Genomic DNA, 20,748 nt, shown 5'->3' on the forward strand with positions numbered 1-20,748 from the left:
TCTTTGAAGGGGATACTTCCTGAAAATTACCTTCCTGCAGAAGAGATTATATTGTCATCTACATCACCTCTTTATTTATGCACTTGTTTGTTTCTCCTCTTTAAGGGTCTATAAAGAAAACAATTCCTTTCCTTCCCTTTTTTTCTTAAACATTCTCTTTCAAAGGCTCTAGGATGTAGTATGGTGCCTGAACAAGAGTTCTATTAAACTCAGAAGATTTTTCTCATTTCAAGTGCTATAAAGCACTCAAAATTTTCCTATGCAACCACTGGACCTTTTACCTGGTACAGAACTACAGTTAATACGTATTTTCTACCACAAAATACACTACTTGGGACAAAATATGCCTTTTAACTGCTGACAAATATGGATTGCACCATTGCTTCATCTACCCAAACTCCTTTCTCAGTGTGTCATGTGGGAGGATTGGTTTTAATACGCAGCGTGGTGTGCCAAAGGAATAAGTGAGGAGCTTTCAGGAATAGTCTTACAACAAATGACATCTAATGTTTAGACAAAAATGCTATCTGACAGTCATTCACTGTCCATTTAAGGGTACTACAGTGAGTCACTGAGTGCTTGACAACTAACCAAAATGCTCAATTTCAAGTATTCAACAAGAAACATTAAATACAAAATCCTTTCTAAAACTGACACCTTTTAATGTTCATTTCTAGTATCTGAACATCATGTTGTTAAGATTTTAAGTAACTTTACCTTAGAAAGACTTCATGATACAATAATTTTTCCCCTTTACCTGTTTTATGGCTGTCACAGTTATTACAAAGAATAATGGCAATCCACTGGTAATAGGACTGGTAGGGGTATCTATCATGAGCTAAAAAGAGAAGAAAAATTGGAAATTAGCCCCAGTGTTATTTTTACAATTGTGCTTTTCAAAAAAGGCAATGAAGCAACGACAACTATTTTCTAGCCTCCTTTTTATAACCTGTGAGTATTTTTACTGCACTTTCTGCAATATTTCTGGAGCAAAATTCACTTCCTGACACCTAAATAATACATATCAACAATTATGCAAACAAAGCTTCTAGGGCATAGAACAGACTTAATCCCATTTGTAATGCACGTGGCGATTTTAAGAGTCCTTAGTAAAAGGAAGATATGTTTTCATTCTACAAAGATCAATTCAAAAGTATATTACAAAGAACAGAAATTGCATTTTGTGAAGCTGTTTCAACGTAAAGTATAACAACATCTACTGCAGAAGTGAAAATGAAGTCAGAAATAGAAACTTGCAATGGTATAGATATTTGAGAACACTCTTTTTTATACTGCTCCTTTCTGGTTCCCCCAAGTTAAAATGCAGTTTTTACAATTTGTGCTATTATAGCTGGCATGCCAAAAGTGCAGTGTATACACTAGAATTTTGTATGTGGGGGACATGTTAGTGATTCTTCTCTGCTGCAGGAAGAAACCAACATGGTCAAGTGCTGTAAAGAAAATACACACAAGAACTGTCGAAAGCCATGGACATTGATCTGATCCACTTTACCTGAGACTTATGGCATTGCTTTGGGAACCATTGAAGAAAAAGAAAAAAACAATAATACATGAAGTTTACTCTGTTAAGAGCAAAGAATCTCACAGAGAAAATAATTTATGCCACTTTAAGACACATGCATATTTTTTTTTCTTCACCAAAACACAGCTTATAGAACTCAATAAAAGTCAGATCTAGCCTGCAATATTGTCTGGTTTGCAACTGTAGAACTACAATTTCAGCTTGGCAGCATGTTGTCCAAGAAAACTCATGCCAAAAACATCTGATTTTGGGAAGGATAGGGTTAACCATGACATTTCCACCATCTATATTCTCTTTCTTTCTCAAGAGAGGCTCCTATGTGAAAAGGGAACTGGTTTTATGCTGGTGGAATTGTCCTGGCAGCCTGCTCTTTTTGCCTAGAAGACCATGGCCCTTAGCCTGCTACACAACTGGACAAACATCCATCATACAACTGGTGTGGAGCCTCATGAGACCAAAATGCATTCTGTAACCATGTTTCTGGCATGCATGTGGGAGGTGAACAATGTGGGCTGGATTGTGCTCCACGTTTAAATCACACAGTGAGAACTTGCCCCAGCTCTGTCATTCCCAGGGGAATAAGGTGGTAATGACAGACACTTGCATCTTGGTCACATGAGATTCATAGGACAGAGAAGATACCATGGTGATCAACTTTTAAATGCATCTTTGCCTTATAAAAAGAAAATGAAAAAAAATATATTAATGAAATTCCAAGAGGGGTTTGAATAAAAAGAGAATTCCATCCTAACAAGTGGAATGCTTTTTCTAACAAACGGAGTTTTTCTCTTGTTTGGTTTCCAACAATACAGGCCTATAGACAAGACATTTCCCATACAAACTATGGCACTCACTTGCATCATGAACTGAAACAAAAGGATTACACTCTGAACAGAAGTTCTGCATTTACATCTCTATTTGTTCACAGATATCACATTTAAGTATTACTGAAGTCTAACAGTTTGAAAGGAATGTGACTCAAATTTGAACTAAAGAGGTAAATTTGCATTAAAAAGAAATAAAAGCTTTAAAAATGCAACACCTGTGGTTACTTTAAGAAACATTTATGTTCCATCTCCAGCATGCCCCCTTGTCACGCTACACTATGTTAAACAGCATGAAATGTCATAACAGGAATGATGAAGCCAATATTCTTGACTAGGAAGATGGGATCTGCAACACCTACTGTTAGATTAAGTTGAAACTATATGACTTCAGGAACTCCAAATACAAACATTTTCAGCCTATTAGAAAGTTCATCCTTTCTAAATGTGAAAGAACACGAGCAATTGACACAGGAGACAGTGGATTAAACTGGCCCTGCTACTAACATCTTGCACAATCACAAACAAATCTTATGAACTCCTCCTTATTCCTGTTTTTTTTTGCCAATAGAGGTACCATCTTTTCAGATGGTACATACAGTAAATGTTGGTTAGGACACTGGGAGGCAGTACATGTTCAAAGCTTTCTATTTTATAATGAAAGCAAGGTCTGTATACCTCAAAATCTTGCCTCATCTCAAATATTAATTGGTATTTCAAAAGTTATTATCACTCCTTACAACCCTTCTCCCACTTATCCTTCATCTACTAAGTCTGTAATAGCTCAAAAGAATTAAAGTACAACTTTACAGAGTTGGAGCTGCAAAGATGACAGAAAATTTCCAGACTGTCATAACATACCTGTGGATGTTCTTAATTAGAAGAAATATACTCTGCTACAAAAGTCACAGTAATATTTCTGACTCTGCTGTATCAACAACACTACTAACTGATGCATCAAAACTGACAAACTGTCAATCCTGGCTGTAAATTTTTGTGCTCATTTTATCTGTGCAGACTGAATTTGAGATTCTTAGAACTATGAGTCTATAGCGTGTTGATTTACAAAAGCAAGACTCCACCTACAAAAAGAATATACACTAACCAATGGCCAGATCCATGCTCAATTTGAAGCAAGTGAACTTGAATGTCTGCATTTCTGCACACTAATATCCAAGAAACATTTAAAAATGCACAGAATAAACAAATCCTTGTCTATTCAAATGCCACCACTGTCCGTAAAAGTCAAAATCATACTACTAATTTAACAGATTTAAAATCGTTTCTGAGGCAGACAAATGAGTCCCCGTGCTGGCAGTGCAATGGACTTGGAGGCTGCACACTTAAATATATTAACATTCATCAGGATAAATAAAAACCTAAGGACAATACTTAAATTTAGACATAATTCTTTTTAAAACTATTTTTCCAGAAAAACTGCAGATGGGTTGTTTTTATAGACAGAACCTGTAAGTGTAGAAGTTAAGTTCATAGAACAAAAATCAGTGACAGAATTTACAACAAAAATTACAGTTTCCTGAGCATTATTCAACTTACCTGAACCAAAAATATAATCAAAAAATAAAAGTTGGCTACTCTTCTGAACTGCTCAAATAAGTTTTTTGGAACAAAATTCCACACTGTATACTGAAAGGAAAAAACAGAGAGACAGAGAGAACAGTCACAAAATACTGAACAAATTCTCAGTGAAATTCATTTCCACTCCCATTAAATTCTCTTTATGTAAATCTTTTCTTTTTCCATCTCCCCTTCTTCTGGTCTTGTCCTACTCCCACACAGAACTGCTGTACCCAATTTTTATTTTTTGTTAACTACAGCAAGCAAGGAAGCAGGGATAGCAACTGCATTGCCTTTATAGTCAAAGTTTAAAATGTTCTACCAACTGGGATAGGAGCAGCTGGAGTCATTTGGCTGCTTGCAGCCTGGGTAGCAGACAAGAAATTAATTCTTGCAGCTGTAACTTTGTCTCATACACTACAGCTACAGGACACATCCCCACCACCAGTTCTATTGATTCCAATCCAAGGTCACACTAGGAGGGAATCTGCAATTGCAGTCCACTGCTGATTTATTTTATGCAGAGTACTAGTTTACAGTTTGGCTGTTTCATAAATTCTTACAACCAGCTTCATCCCTCCCTTTAAGTGATTCTGTGAATCACATGCAGACACAGGAAAATACTGCTTTAAACCTACTTCAGAAATTCTGATAAATGTGCTTAATTGTTCTGTACTTAAGTTAGGCTCTGAGGAAAGGGGGATGAGCAAAGGAGAAAAACTACATAGAAAGCAACCCATTTTTTTTCCCCAAAAAAGTTTAGAGCTTGTTTAATTTTGACTATTGTAACTGTCCCATTAGACCCAATACGCACATGCACATTCACTGTGCAACTGAAGTAACATATCAAGTGGTTTCTCTATGACAAAATGATTCCTTACCTTGGATGATATGATTCTGTTGTCTGCAAACTTCTGAGGAACATAATGGCCATGCTGGGGAAAACGATTTGCTATATAAATAGTTCTTGTATCACTTTGATGTGGTGGGTCAAAACCCTAAACCACAAAATAAAGAGATGATCAGGAAAGACTATTAACTAACAAATTAACTCATTTATGTAGTTTTGTAAAATTGTTATCCTTGTGTTGAAAAATTATATCCAGATGTCAAACAGCAGTTTTGGAATAGTGGCTTTTGAACTGGAATAAAATTCATGTATAAATCAAAGTCTGCTGCATCCAGGAAATCTTCAAAAATTGGGAGGGCATAAATGACTATCTCGTTTTTGAGGTTGTGTGGTAAATTCTGGAAAATGAAAGAACTCTTAAGTCTCAAAAAGGACAGAGAATACTTGCTATCATGCAAAGCTGAAGCCCTGTGAAACTTAAAAGACAGAAATGGAGGTAAAAGCAAATGTAAATTACATAATATCACAGCTGTGCTCACGATAACCCTAATAAAACATTGAGAAAAGTAAAAGATCAAAACAAACAAGTCATACTAGTATGCTGTGGTAACTGTATTTTGAAAAGACTCTCACCAGCATGAGAACAAAAAGCATATGCATCTGACTAGACCATAGTATTTTCCCAAACTAGTTCTAACTCGAAGAAATAACATTCTGTCTAACCTCAAATGCCACTTCCCGCCATTACCATTTCATACATGAGTGGTAGCAACACTGAAAACAATCTTAAATGAAAAAAGAGTACTCAGAAATACTTATCAATCATTTCCTGCCAAAACAGAAGATTTGAGAGAGGTCTTTAGGAACCAAAGCGCTGTTACAGGTTTAATGATCAGGTGTTAAGTTTGCAGATACCACCAATTCAGGACTGCAAGAACACCAAATGACAAGAAGAAATTCAAAGCCACCTTGATGAAACAGATGCATGGAAGACTGAAAAGATACAGCAGTTGGACACAAATAACTGCATATACAGAAACAGAATAAAAGTCCATATAGGAGTTCTGTAGAAAAAAAATCAAAAGGCTACAGTTGATCCCAGGCTAAATGTGAGCCAGTAATGTCATCCCATTGAGAAAAAGGCCTTCAACACTAAGGAGGCTGGAGAAGTCGGAGTCACAGTTGAAGCACTGTGAACCAATTGGACGGCATCCAGAAGAGTGGAATGTGAACCACAAGAGATTCTGAAAACACGACACAGAAATGCAACACTGAACAATCGAAAGAGCAAAGAGGAAACAAATTAGAGTCATTTAGCCTAGAGAAGAGGAAACTTGGGATATACTAGAACATCTTTTCATACAGAAAAGACTGTTCCACCAAGTAAAAGGGTACTATGAAGGACAAAGAGAAAAAGCAGTAGGCCTAAGTTGCATCTGAGAAACTTTAGTTTAGATATTGAAAAAACAAACAAAAATTTCTCTTTTTTAATGGAATGGGACTAATAACCAAAATAAGTCATGTGCAAAGGCTGCAAAGGCTGTGTCTCTGTAACACAAAGGCTTACATCTAGGTCATTCAAGTCTGCCTTTAATTGAGCCTTTCCTGGGGCTACATGACTCACAAAAACCTTTTCTAGCTCTGAAGTTCTGACCTGGAGAAGAGGGTGATGGCAAAAGATAACAAGCAAGACAACAAAACAGTAGTAATTCAGATAACAGGCCATGAAAATTACTAAAATAAAAGCCAAAAAGCTTTCAGATATGGAACAGACTACTGAAATTATATTTGGAACTGTTAAATTGCTCGACGGGGAATCAGTGATTGTCTGAGAAGAGGTAAATTTCAGCATGAGCGTCACACACTCCTAATCTTAGAACTGACTTAGCACTGTATACACAGTCGCCCTGTTCTTTGACGCCAAGTGTTAGGACAACTGATGTAACAGCTACAAAGGGCATTACCGATTCCAATACAGGAGGGGAGGAAACTACCTTTGCAGTTGTGTTTCAGCACTTGTGAAATCACTCTCAGGCCTTGATTTCTGTCAAAAACTGACGCTTCATGGAACTCTAAGAGAAGATACTTTTGTACCAGTTAACTACAGATGGTAATAAACAGTGAGCACAATGAGCTACACTGGAAATGGTTGGTAGAATCAAGAGTTTTCTTTAGTCTATGAATAGCTCTAACACACAGCATTAAGTATGTCATTTTAAAGAGAAGGAATAAGAAAAAAATAAAATCTCTCAAATATACCAATTTTTCTTTTTTTTGCCATTATTACTACAGAAATATTCTGCTTCAGAAAGAATCCAGAAGAAAGACGGGAGAAAGAAAGGAAGGGAGTTTTTTCAAAGAGAGTTGAAGGAGAAAAAAATTTAGATGATAAATAGTGGAAGGCTGCTCTAGTCACATGCTCCAGTGTGAAACTTGTTTAAAGATAAGAGTGAAGCAGGGAGACGAGCAATAGACGGGAAAGGATGGGATAAAAAAAACATACATAGGATGCCAAAAGCAAAAAGAAATGAGCTGTTCTAAACTTTAAGAAATATAAAGCACGAAAACAAGATTAAAAAACCCCACATTTATTAAATGCTGACACAAAACTGAAAGAGGGAACAATGTCTGTAGCAGAAGTATTTTGAGTATTTGACATTAGTGACACATTATTTCTGAATCAATCCAGAAGATGCCACAATTAAAGTATTTTGCAAGCAAAAATATGTGCTCAGTTACTGAGACTAGATACACATTTCTTCTATCTCTGAATATGTTTGGCACTCACAAAATGCCAGACAGCCTCACTTTGGAAAGTCATATTCTACAGCCTGAAAAAATTCCACACTAAAGCAAACAGATGTAAAGCAAGGAGAAAAACAGAAAAAGCAGAGAAAGGGACTGTCAGTCTTCTGATGGTGATAAATACTAATCTACATGCCACTCACTGAAAGTTATTAAAAGATAAATGAAAAAATTCAGATTGACTAAGGTATCACTGCATTTCTCCCCCAAGTATTTATATGCCCTTTTTATGCCACTATCTCAGCACCTGGAAATTGATGAGTTTAATAATATTTTTATTATGAAGAACGAAAACCTCCATACAACCCCAGCCTAACTGCACAAGTACCCCTAACAATGCCTCCACTGAAGCAGACTCAACTGATTAAATGGCAGGAATCTTATTTTCAAAGTCAAAGTCTCAGGCCAGGTGCGTTTACAAAGCTGTGCAGTCAGCAGATCTGTGGAGATGGCAATCCACAAGCAAAGCAGGCTGGGACAAGAACCTATTCAGTCGTCAGAGGTGTGGTTGGAAAAGGACACATCGTGACAACCTCTGTGACTTGACTGTAGAAACAGCACGAATTCAGTGTCAGAGTTGGGAGCAGAACCCAGATCTCCTAAGTTTTATGTCTGTAACTCTGAAAGATAATTTGAAATTACTCAACAAATCTGTGGTCACATAGTTAGATGGTGAGATTGCAACCAACCAGATCTTCCAGAGAAATTCTAATTACACATCTCTCCAAGGAAATTCTGCACAGACACTGAACTTAATTGCTCAAGAATTGAAACATCTTTAACTTGTCTGTAACTGCAGGACTGGTCACAGATCCCAGTCCTGACAAAAAAATTGAACTGTAGTCCAAATGTCTGCCCAGTGAAGGGTTTTTGCATAGTATCTGTTCACAACCCGTCAAAAAAGTGAAGAAAGCATGCTGGTTCCTAATTTCACTTATAGGATAGTTCTTTCTCTTTCTAATGCCATTATCAAACTAAGCTTCCAAACTAGGGTAACGTGCCCCTGTCAAAGGATTTCTGCAGCTAAATAGCATGAGCAGAGAATTGTTAAATAAGAGTCTTGAAAAAACATTCGTCACCAGTACTTTTCAACAAGTTAGTTTTCCTGCAGTTATCTAGTGAAGTGATTTTTACTTAAGTGCATAGATCACTGCCTTCACAACATGTAAAACTGAATTTAAGGCTTCTTAAGCAGTGTATTGCATGAATGACCTGTAAAGAAAATAAAACTTGACCACAAAGTGACTAAAAAACAAAACAAAACATTCCACCCCCTTCATGCTGCAAATTAAATCCAGATTTATTGGCTCAAGTTCAGCTATCCAGCTAGTATATCGAAAGAAATCAGTCATTATCTACCCCTGGAATATAGCTCTCATAGTTAATCATTGATATACAGCCCCCTAGTAAAAATTTTGCACCCACATAAACTTGATAATGCTTATTTTTGAAAATCATCTAAACGAATGTCATTTACACATAACACAGAGATAGAGTCAAGCTGACTTACAAAGCACAAACCAGAATAATGGTACAGAAATAAAAGAAAAAGTGATTCAGTTTTCCTTTTTTAGACATTTCTGATGACGCTAACCAAAGTTAAAGTAATTTTTATTAAATCTCCTCAGCAGTGATTTTAGTAGTCTTCTAAAAGTGAGACAAAGACATCTTCCATGTAATAATTAGGCTCTTAAAACACCATAAAAAACATATCCTGAGGAAATGAGGAGAATTTTTTTTTACCGCAATTTTATGGTATTTCATGAAAGTCATGGGCTTCAGCAGCCACTTCTCCTGCAAATAACCCCTTCCTATATTTTGTCTCCATCTCCACCATCAAGTTAGTAAAACTGTAAAATGGACTGAAAAATTGATCCAGCCAAAACCCCAGCATTTTTCCTTTAAAATTTTTTTAACTGTGGAAGAAGAGTTTTGTGTGGCTGCTGAGGAAGCATTATTGGCAAGAGCAATGAACCAGGCAAGTAGAGAAACAGACAGAGTAAGCAAATGAGAAACAGTACTATGAAAAAGAACTGTGCAAAGGATGAGACTGTCCTCCCAAAACCTGCAAGTGCAAACAAAGATCAGGAAAAAAAAGCTTTTTTCAGTCTACTTGTTGATATAATATACCCTATCTGTTTCAGAATCTTATTTCTTCAATACCACTACTAACTTCTGGCAGCATGCACATACGCCATCCCCATCCACTCTATAGCATTGTTAAAACTGGAGAATCTGCAGATCTTTCAGCCAGGATTAGTGACATGAAAGCAGCACACAACAAATCAATTGCTGTTTCGAGCTTTGTAATACATGCATTGATCATTACAAGTCATATGATAAGCGATTTTTGCCTATTTACATAAAGGTAGTATACTTAAACATGATCTCCCAGTGGTTTTTATTCATAATTCACAGCTTTTACAGGAGAAAAAGAAGGCAAAATTATACTTGCTAAAAGAACTTCTGTTATGTGAGCAGTTTTCAGTGAAAGGTGTTTGAAAGAAGGAAGTCTCAATTAAAGCCTCTTCCTCCTTTCAAAAACCACATTGAAGACTGCTAAGTTGTAGTTTCCCCAAAAGCCCTTTAGACACCATGTACTATTTAATTAAACTGAAGCAAAAGAAAACTCAGTCTTAGGAAGCCTTTTTCCTAGGAGGTGATTGACTGACTGTGGCCACAGAAACAGGACACCATATTTCCCGGCAGACAGTCCAAAACTCTGTTACTACACTGCTGCCAAGATAAAGGTATTTTGAGGAAATGGATTTTCTTGCTTTTTCTTTTCTGAATATACATTGAATACTTTTTCCTTTGTCAGGGAAGATGATCTATTCATACTCCATGCGCATTTTCAGAAGTCTGCGTAAATTTGTACTCAAAACAGTCAGCCAATAATTCTTTCAGTCGTATAACCAGGCAGTAGTCAAACTGAATCTGTTGTATCAAAGGTTAGTGTGAAGAAAGAAACAGCCTCTCACAGAAATTTCAAACACTGCTCTAACAACTGAAGTAGTGAATCAGCTGAAGCACATTGAAATTTACATAGTGCCATGCAATTTCTTCCTCCTCCTTAAAATATCACTGCAGTAAAGAAATAAAACACTATTAAAAGTCATGCACTATTCATGCAACTTCCTTTTCCCGCTTACTGTATCTACAGTAGGTTAAAACATCTGATAATAAATTCTGTTGTAACCTCCTAAAAGACCTATAACCAGACCACATCATTTTGTGGAAATAAACACTCTAAGAAGCAAGGCTTGAGAAATCATGAAGCAATAAACTTGCCTTTCATAAAGTTAAAAAAAAAAAGGCCTAGCACTATATTAAGGAAGTCATACTGGTGCTCAGAACAAAGTCCTGGTTACATGTAGCTCAAATTATTCTTATCTTTTTTTTGGTCAAAATACCCACAAAAATAGTTTGGAAAAATCCCTAATTAAAAAATAATAAAGGGAAGATAGATTAATTTATTTATCAGCAAAAACAACAGCCAAACTAAACTGGCTTCATTCACTGCTGACATACTTCCCTGCAGCAGCTTCCCTACTCAGGTGACTGATGTCAAACACACTGGTCTTGTAACATCAATAACATCAGAAAGGAAAAAGCAAGCTGAGTGGGCAAGTTTGGCTTTCCACCACAGTGCCCTCAATGACTGTATGGCAGGTCTGGTTTCCTCTAGTAACGAAGAATTTTAACTGAAATTTAGGTACACTGCTTAATATCAAAATAGCCCAGCTTAACAGAAATTAAGGAATCCTCTTTCTTATCCTCTCCTACAATTCAAGTCACAGAATTTACAAAGTAGAATCCATTTTTGGACTTCTTACTGTAAACCAAACCTCATGCTTTATAATAGCTACTCTTTTGTGACTGTCTTCAACAGCATTCCAAGCTTTGCATTTTTTCTCCAGGTTTATTAGAATTATTTTACATTCAATATATTTCATTAACCAAATGCCTGTAATATATTTCTCATTGCTTTGTTTTAGGATGTTTCCTTTCATACTCAGACACACAGAGTATGAAATATGACAACAATGAACAGATCTAGTGATATTTTTTGACAGAAAATAGACTTTAGAATAAATGTGTCTTCAACAATTTAGTTAACATTCAGATCCTAAGAAGCAAGCCTCAATCTCAAAGAAATGGCTAGTGGCTCCCAAACTACTTTGCAAGGCTCTCTAATTTTTTCCTTAAAAATTAATGCATTATTGTAAAGTCCAAGAGGTCTAAGAGAAGTTAGGCTTGACAGTATTGGTGGTAGGAAATGTTTGGGTTTTTGTCATTATTCCTAAAGCAGGACATTGCTTTAAAGAGGTGGGAATAAAGATACCTTTGAAGTTCTACCACCACAGTTTTCATTCCAGAACTAACAGTTTTCCTCTGTGGGCTCCTGCAATTAGCTATCCTTATCTGCAATATAATTTTCCCCTTAGACATGTACAAACAGACAGTAGGCAAGATTTTCAAAGTTGAAAGGTGACTTTAGTCACCCATCAGGAGGCAACTATGAGGTACTGTATTTTATAAAATAAGAACGGAGAATCTCAAAAATCAATAGCTTCTTTTACATATTTTGAGGGGCATTCTTAAAGAACTTTTAATGTAGAAAGTGCTACAACTTGTCAATAACCAAAAACACAGAAATAACACTTACTAAACAAAGTCACACTAAGAAATACAGAACCAATACAGTAAATGAAACACAAATCCTTCATATATCTTGAATAACCATCGTATCTCAAAAAAAAAAAATCTAATCACATCTTTTCTGCACAGTGCCTGGTTTTAAGTCATTTGACAGCAGAAATATTTTTCTTCTGATATTCAATATTGAGGCATTAAAATCTGAGACATGTTATGAACTTTCACTTGAAATTAGAAAGCATTTCCAATTTTGTAGCTAGCAATTTCACCACATACAAAAATTACGTTTGTCAAGTACTTGGCAGGACAAATACAGATGAATCAAATTCCCTCACGTGCTTGTATAGTATGTGCACTATTATCTTCAAATGAAATGCTACTTAGCTGCTGCTTCAAAGAGTTGTTTAAAAAACTATTTTACAGAGCATGAAAGGCTCCTATCCTGGGCTATGCATATGACCATTATCCCATGTGATTACTGAAAGCCACCAATTTCAATATTTAGATTAGTTCTGGTGGGCAGTAGCTATGTAACGCTGACCAGCCTCTGAACCACAAGTCTAATTCACATTTTCCTTCAGTATGAAAAAACCCACAATTTTCCCAAAAATTCTTCCACCAAATCTGCCCCTGGTTAATAAATCTTAAGTTTTTTTCAAAATGCATGCCAAAATTATACTGACAATTGCTGTGACAGTTGTTGCTCAACAGATTTCACAAGAAGATAATTTCGTTCATAGCTAGAACTGTCCAGCTCTTACTTTTAACCTGCTTTGATAAAGCCTGCTCTGCAGAAGTGAACGTTACAGTTTTGAGTCTACTCCATCCATTGAATATCGCTTTAAGTTGTAATTCCATTTCAAACATGATTTAAGACCTAAGTATCAGTTTAATGCCCTACTTTTAGACATGTCTACAAACTAGTTTATCCTTAAAGCTTGATAAATCTTAAGCTTCCTTTCTATTTTGTTGCAACTCTTTTTCCAAACACATACGTAAATATCTGCAAAAGTTAGCACAGTCACCCATAAAACTAGCACAAAAATGTGTAAAGGGAATGACAAAGAAGTAACAAAAGTTAATGATGTATAATAAAATATACTTTTTGGTATAAACCATATAAAACCTCTTTACCTGATAAAATATTTGAAGATGAAAACAAACAGCTTGCCTTTTGTCTACATCATTATCTTTCCCTCCCATTTACAGGAAAGTTCTCCTTTCCCATGCTTATTTTCACTCAAAGTAAACAAGAAAAAAAAATCCTCTTAAGACACAGTATGTGGGAGGTGAAGGAATTGCAGGGTTTTAGTTTTTAAATCACTATGTAGCTGTTGGTCTTACTTTCTGTATTTTCTACTGTGGTTTGTACATTGCTAAGTAGTTTTTTTTCAACAGCAGTTAAAAGGAGATTTGTATTAAAATAAAAGTCTAGCTGCAAATATGTTACCTGTGTTTTGCTGGCAGATATGACCTTGCAATTATAGAGACATTCTGTCAGACCTATTTTGCTGCAGCTCTTATCTGCTGGCTTACAAACAGACTTGTTGTGCTAGAAACTAAAGGATTTTTTTTTCTAACTGTAGATACCTTTTTCCCAGTGAAATAGTTACAAAAGAAGTCGTAACTACTGAGAACAACACAATAATGTAGAACAAACAGCAGATGACTAGTGAAAGGCTCAAGTAATTTTGTTTTTACTGAAATTTAAACACATTACTATATTTTTCTCTTGTAACTCCCATCTCTCCATCCCAAAAGAAAGCAAGCAAAAGCTTTCATTAATTTGGTCAACCCGTTCAAAACTAGAAAAAGGAAAACCAATGATATTCAAACCACACATTGAATGTTATTGAATTCAGTACATTTTCACTTGTCTTAGATGATTAATATTACCTTCTGATGAGAGTTGAGAGTGAATGTCTTAGCAATAAACAGAGGCATCCATCCTCACCATTCCTCCAGATATCATCTACTGACGAGAACACAAAAAGCTTTTGCTCTTTGTCAACAAAATAATACTTTTCTCCCTCGGTCACATAAAACATAAATAGACAGTAGCTATTAACGGAGCTGGACCCTGCTAGTGCAGGACTATCATACGGTCAATTAAACGGTCATATTATTGTGTGACAAGTGAAAGTCTGATGCAATAAAAATGTGTTGCTTAAAAAGCTCATGGCTATTAAAAAAAAACTGGGATGGAATAAGATAGAGGTCAAGGATCCAAGGGGACAAGTTGCAAGTCTCACAGCAAGACAGCACATCAGAAAACCCTGATCTTCCCGTTTTTAAAATGGTCTTTAAAAGAAACAGCATCAAGATTGGTTTCATTAAGTTTAGGTAAGCAATTTTTAAATTTAGAGATTAATTTTTATGAGATAAGATTTTAAAATTACACACAGGACACAACGGATATCTCCGATTGGAACAGACAGCTGGCTGAAGACAAGGCCAGGCTCTGCACGCGTTGGAACACACTGTGCTGCAAATGTATTAGCCTTCAGCATCACTGAATATAAAAGAAAAATAAAGTTAAAAGACTCAAACATAATGGAAGGACTAGTCCAGGAGATCACAGAAAATCTCTAGCAAAAAAAGATAGGACCATATTTTCTCCTGTGTAAACTTACATGAGGGAGTCATTAACCCTCAGTTCTCAAACTACTCTAACCAAAGCAGTGCAACCTGTTCTAACACTGATTCTTCCATGACCAAACAGAAAGCATTAGCTGAGCAGTTGGAACCAGTGAAACTATTTTGGGCAAATATGCATATATTTTTCTAGTATACAATAACAAGCACCCACTTAATTTTACCAAAAAAAGAGCAGGCTTCAATGACAACTAAGGGGGGGAACTCCAGAAATGCAACTGGTTCAGAACCTAATCATTGAATTAATTAAAAGTATTTTCAGCATTCAAAAACCACAGGGAATTCCTGGGGGGCGGAGAGGGGAAAAAAGCAACCACATTGGTTCAATTCTATAAAATGACTAAGTGAAAAGAGTATACACAGGCCAGTGCAAATGATGAGACCAAATGCAGTCCACCTTGCCAATAGCTGCAAGGTAGCACAGAATACCATCTGCCCCTCTCAGGACAACCTAGCAGATAACGAAGAACGTCCCAAACATACAGTCCTCCAGTGCTAATCCAATTCAAGGACATTTCTCTTATTAGTAGAATAAAGTTTTCATTAGGACATATCCCAAAGATGAACAAGAACACGCTTAGAGGTATTGTCTGGGAGCTGGCATGAGGAGGGTGGTTGTAGCGTGTGACAGGGACCACAAAGAAAGAAAAGGTCAAAATCATTCTGTCTAATCACCTCTCAATGCAGGCTATGCATAACTTCTGGACTAGGTGAGTTCCTGATACTCTTCTCAATCTGAACCTTCTTATAACCATGAAATAAATCTGGTAACTATGTTTTCCAGCTAAAAGGAATTAATAAATTTTGACTTCGAGATAAAAGCTGCAACTACCTGAATGCCTCGCTCTGCATAGTGGAAAAGCTGTCAGTGCACAGCAGCACTCAGGTTCCTGAAGTGCAGGAACATGCTCTGCCGAATACAGCACAGTTCTGCATCTCTTGAACTGCCATGTGTAAAGGTGAGACCAGGCAGTTAACTCTTAGGTTTCCTCCCTCCAGTATCTTTTGTACATCACTGAACTGTTAGATAACAGTTGATCACAAGGTTCCAACTCGACATAATAGCAGCTGGAGGGAAAACACGGGAGACTTTTCTTCGCTTAATAGGACTAATAGCTCAAAACTAAGATAACACATACAAGAGTATTCTATCACAATTTTACAGATCTCCTTTGCCACACAATTCAAGTTGTCATTATTTTCTGTTCATACTACTGCAACAGCTCTCACATTCCATGTACACCATCAGGACAGTATCATAGCCCAAATGCTAAATAAATCCATCAAACTGCAAGTGGTACAGAAAGTCACTGAGCATTACAAATGCCACTTGGCACTCTCATTTTGGGTTGATACCATGGGAGCCACAATACCCATCATACCTGGAAATGCAAATAAAATGTACTGTACTATTCCTGAATATTAATGATGCTTCCCATCAACTGCTGTTTACTCGCTTGCTTTTTTCAAGCAGAGTTGGCTGGGTCTGTGGTGTTATGCAACCCTCAGCAAATCCTCATGTCTACTGTCTTTCCGAGTTCTCAAGGTAATAGAGCTGGAACTCTGGTATCTTTCCTGTTCAAAGATTGTCTTTGAAATACATCAGGGCACTTTACTAAAAGCAATGAATTGTTACTCCATTTGCCTCTACATTTTTTAAAATTACTAAAACCATTAACTAGATTATGATATTACATAACATTAACTGGAAAGTTGCACTCCGTTAATGACTTAATATGCAGTTTATTCAGCATGGGACAACATAGATTATCTCTTTTTTTTTAATCTAATCTAATCTGTGTATGGTACTCAACTTTTTAAGCAAAGAAAGCAGACTGAAGACCAAGACACCAAAACAAACTGACAATTTTTAAGAGTTCAACACAGGCACTGAAGATTGAGCAGTCACCAATTTCTGTTACACAACAAATCACTGAAACCGTCAGAAAACTGTTCTGGGCTTGTAAAATGGTAATAAAGAAGAAGAAATTCTCTGCATGTCTCCTGTTCTCAGAGGACCAGCCATTCCTTTATGTAGCTATACGGCTGCGCACAGATCTTTGCAGACTAAAGCACAACAGTCACCACTTAAAGAACGTAGCTGAAATGATCAGAATTCTACACTCTCATTACCTACTTCTATGACTACCTGCTTCATTTTCCCTACCCCTTTCACAGCTCTTGAGAACAAAACATACATACTCAGGACAAACATCTTAATTATTATATGAAATACTGTCCTCTTCAACAAACAAGAAGTTGCAAAACATTCGTTAGATTCTACAGAGAGTACTTAATAACTACCTAAAAGCACCCTCAGCAATGTACCCCTCCCTTCTCCTTTCCTCAGTCCCTTACTACTTTCCAACACTTCTGCACACGAACGTTTTTCTTTTGTACTACATCATCCCACTTAAAATTACTCCCACACATTTGCCTAGTTCCAACCCTCCTGCATGAAGGGAACACTTTTTAAAAAACCTGTTGCCACATCAAGCACAGGTACAAATACATGCTCTAAAGGCACTCAAACCCACGCATTTTTCTTTTCTCCTATCAGAAATAAGTCAGACTCAGATTTTGCCATGCTTTGATTCAAATATTTCTGCCATCCCACTCTTCCCACTCCTGTTTATTTTCTTATAATAAGGTTCTTGTATTTTTGACATTCCTTCAGAACCTAAACATCATAGACATGAAGACGCAAATGTATGGTGGAATCTATATTAAACCAACGCTCACAGGGATGAGTTGTCTGAGTGTCCCATGGAAGAAACAAGCAGTGTGACACTATCTTAGGACATTTCTTGTCTTTATAAGCTGTGAAACAACCAAGTCGTTAACATCAAATAGTGAGGTCAAAAGTTAGTATCCTTTTTATTATTCCATTCTTCCACTGTAGTAATCCTTCCCTGTCAAAACCAGTGCAAGTTTTAAACAGTTAGTTCCCCATCAGTTTCCTTTAGAAGAACAAAAACCCCTTATTGGTAGATTTTTTGGCTTATCTTGTTATACTATGTTTTTACTTGCTATTAAAGGGAAATATATTGCTGTCAGTGTACTGTCAGTTTACTCCAGAGCAAACACGTTTGATACATGAATCCCTAGCACTGATACAGTCCTAATCTAAACACTACAGATGACAACATAACACCACACACATAAACCTCAATCCACCTTCAAGGGGGAAAAAATGACAGCTATACTGTGCCAAACAGGCTTTATTCTAAAAAACATATGTATCATTGTAACAAAACAGAAAACTGAAGTCACTCTGATAGAACAATTAGTTTCCAGGTCACTAACTCTTGGTGTCAAACCGAACTAATGAGCACTGGCATTGAGACCATCACCATAAGCTCTGTGTTTCAGACAGATCTTGGAAAATCTATGGCCAAGGGAAAGAAAGTAGGGGAAGAAAACGGGGAAATGATCTCACAAATTTTTAAAAAACTGATTAGTGAGACAGAAGCTTTAAAATACAAAAAACTACAAAACAGAATTTCTTGTACTAACCTAAGGAACACCTGTGCTCCAAGGCAACTCCAATGAATGAAAAAGTAAGTTTGTAAATACATCATTTAGAAGGAACTTCTACCTCTGTGAAAATGCAAGAGAAATGATGTTGGAGCCAGTCAACATCTCAAATCAAAACTGATAAACTCAATGTGCTTGTCTGATACCGCACCACAGCCACGACAGTCACGGTCGCCTCATTTCGCTCTCACATTATGACAGAAGCACAGCAAAAAGCGCCTGTTTAAAGAGAGATATACTCTCACTGCAGCCTCCTGCAAGTGGTTTCCTCCCCGAAAAGCATTTCACGGATGTTCTTCCTTTCTCGTCACTTTCAAAGCTTTAATTGACACGCAGCAGCAACGGCTGCAAAGCTCTCAGGTACAGAGTAATAAACAGACGGACGCACATAAAAGCCTTGGAACATTTCGCAACGTGAACGAGGAAGAGAGGCTAATAAATTCCCGAAGTGCTGGTCCACGGAAAAAGGCACCGTCATTCCTCCGTGTAAAGAAGTTTGGGGAGCCCTTCCCACCGGGGCCACAGGTAAGAGACTGCGCTTTTCTCTCTGTCAACACGGTTTCAAGGAAATTTTACAACTATCAAAAACATCTCCGAAACGCCTCAAATCCTTCGAAACCTCTTAATAATCACTGTTAAAAATAAGGCAATAACGATCCAGGGGCGAAGCCTCCAAGGCACCGCCACAACCCCTGTAGCTCCCGGCCGGAGAAAGGGCTCACACCTCCCTCACGCACTCCGGCCCTGCTTCCCCTCCGTCCGCTGTTTCCCCTCCGTCCCCCGCTTCCTCCGCAGCACCAGCGGTCCGGGCAACCGCGTTGGAACGCGGCTGCCCTGGAGAGCCGGGCCGAGGCCAGGGGGTGAGTGGGGTGCGGGGAAAGCCCCAGGTCGGCAGTCCGGCGCCGCGCCCTCCCCGCTCCGCCACGCCGGGAGACACCTACCAGCTGCTGCCGGACCCACCGCAACATGCCCGGCGGTGAGGGTCGCGGCCCCCGCGGCGGGGTCCTCTCGGCACTGCCGCGCCCTCCGCTGTCGTCGTCGTCGCTTCAGGCCAGCCGCCCGCCGCGGCTCCTGGCCATGGCGCAGGGGCCTGACGCCGAGTTAGGAGCGGCACAGCCCCCCCGGCGCCCTCAGCCACCGCGGCTGCCGGCGCCCCGCCGCCGCCATCACACGGCCGCCGCTGACACCCCGCGGCTCGCAGCGCTACGGCCCGCCCCCAGGAACTGACGTCTGAGGGCGGGGGGACGCGGGAAGAGGGGTTGTTGTGGATGGATGGAGGCCGAGGGCTGGGGCGTTAAAGGGCTTTGTGCACCCAGGCTGTCGCGGCGAGGGGTGAATTGCTGGTTCTGATTTCTTCACTTCCCCGAGATGCCGCTTCTGGATAATACGAGCCCGAGTGACCTGAGGCCAAACAGCCTTTTACAAGGATTGGTCAGGGTTGGCCTGGAAAAAAATCCCCCCCCTTGCCCGTACAGGAGCTCCAGTCGCAGCCTGTCAGGTTTGTGAGCCTGTCGGGCAAGGCCACTATATCTCTGGGACTCTCCTCTTCTCAGGAAGTTACTTCACTGTTTTAATCTTTGTTTCCTGGTTAAAAAACATGCAAAACATGCACATGTTCAAATAAAAGCTTTAAAAACAGACTCGATAGCGACTGGTAAAAAGCACATGCAGTTTGTAGGGTATCCCAAGGCAAAGTACAGGTGCTAAACTGCTGTTTGGTGCAAATTGTGTGTTTTGAGATGTGTTGATGTCAGGCAGTGGCCTCTTCTAAACCTTCCAGTCTTCTCTGAAAACAGCTACTACTTAGGAAAACAAAGCAGTGTTCAAACAAAGCACAGGGACACAAGTCACAGCTTCTGGGCCTGTGTGACTAAGAACCAAAGGAGATTATTGTAAGCAGCAAAGACCTGGGTATTTGTGACCAAATACTGTGAAGTCAATGACTACTTTGCTGAACTGAAAGAGAAGCCTTTTTTGAATGTAAAGAGCACAGTACTATTCCCACCCTTCCACATTTGTTCCTAGGTAATTATGATATACAGCAATGAATAATAATTGTGCCTGCCATAGAGCTAATGTAGTTTTTAGTGTTCAGTTAGAAATTTAGAACATATTTCAGGATTTAAGATAGATGATATAATGTCTGAACAACTGAATCTCATGGTGAATGCTGATTGTCTAAGCATCTGCATTTAATTAGAAAAATAACCTTAAAGCAGTGGGGAATCAGACATTTTTATCAGGCACTTAGGAAAGCTAATGTTAGCAAAACTCTGCATTAAATGCTAGGCATTATT

The 20,748-nt window shown here is 38.2% G+C and overlaps 1 protein-coding gene across 4 annotated transcripts in view; it reads right to left on the minus strand.

The window, feature by feature from the left end:
* Positions 1-19,635, minus strand: part of ATP11B (ATPase phospholipid transporting 11B (putative)) — a 62,754-nt gene extending 43,119 nt beyond the window's left edge. For all 4 annotated transcript variants that reach the window (XM_062005475.1, XM_062005476.1, XM_062005478.1 and 1 more), the window contains exons 1-4: positions 19,393-19,635; positions 4,827-4,943; positions 3,925-4,014; positions 758-838 (exon numbers count right to left, since the gene is read on the minus strand). In XM_062005475.1, coding sequence (XP_061861459.1) covers positions 758-838; positions 3,925-4,014; positions 4,827-4,943; positions 19,393-19,419 — 315 coding nt within the window. In that variant the 5' untranslated portion in view covers positions 19,420-19,635. The remainder of the gene's footprint in view (positions 1-757; positions 839-3,924; positions 4,015-4,826; positions 4,944-19,392) is intronic.
* Positions 19,636-20,748: the final 1,113 nt, after the last annotated feature.

The sequence above is a fragment of the Colius striatus genome, chromosome 12 (genome assembly GCF_028858725.1).
Source record: "Colius striatus isolate bColStr4 chromosome 12, bColStr4.1.hap1, whole genome shotgun sequence".
NCBI classification, from domain to species: domain Eukaryota; kingdom Metazoa; phylum Chordata; class Aves; order Coliiformes; family Coliidae; genus Colius; species Colius striatus.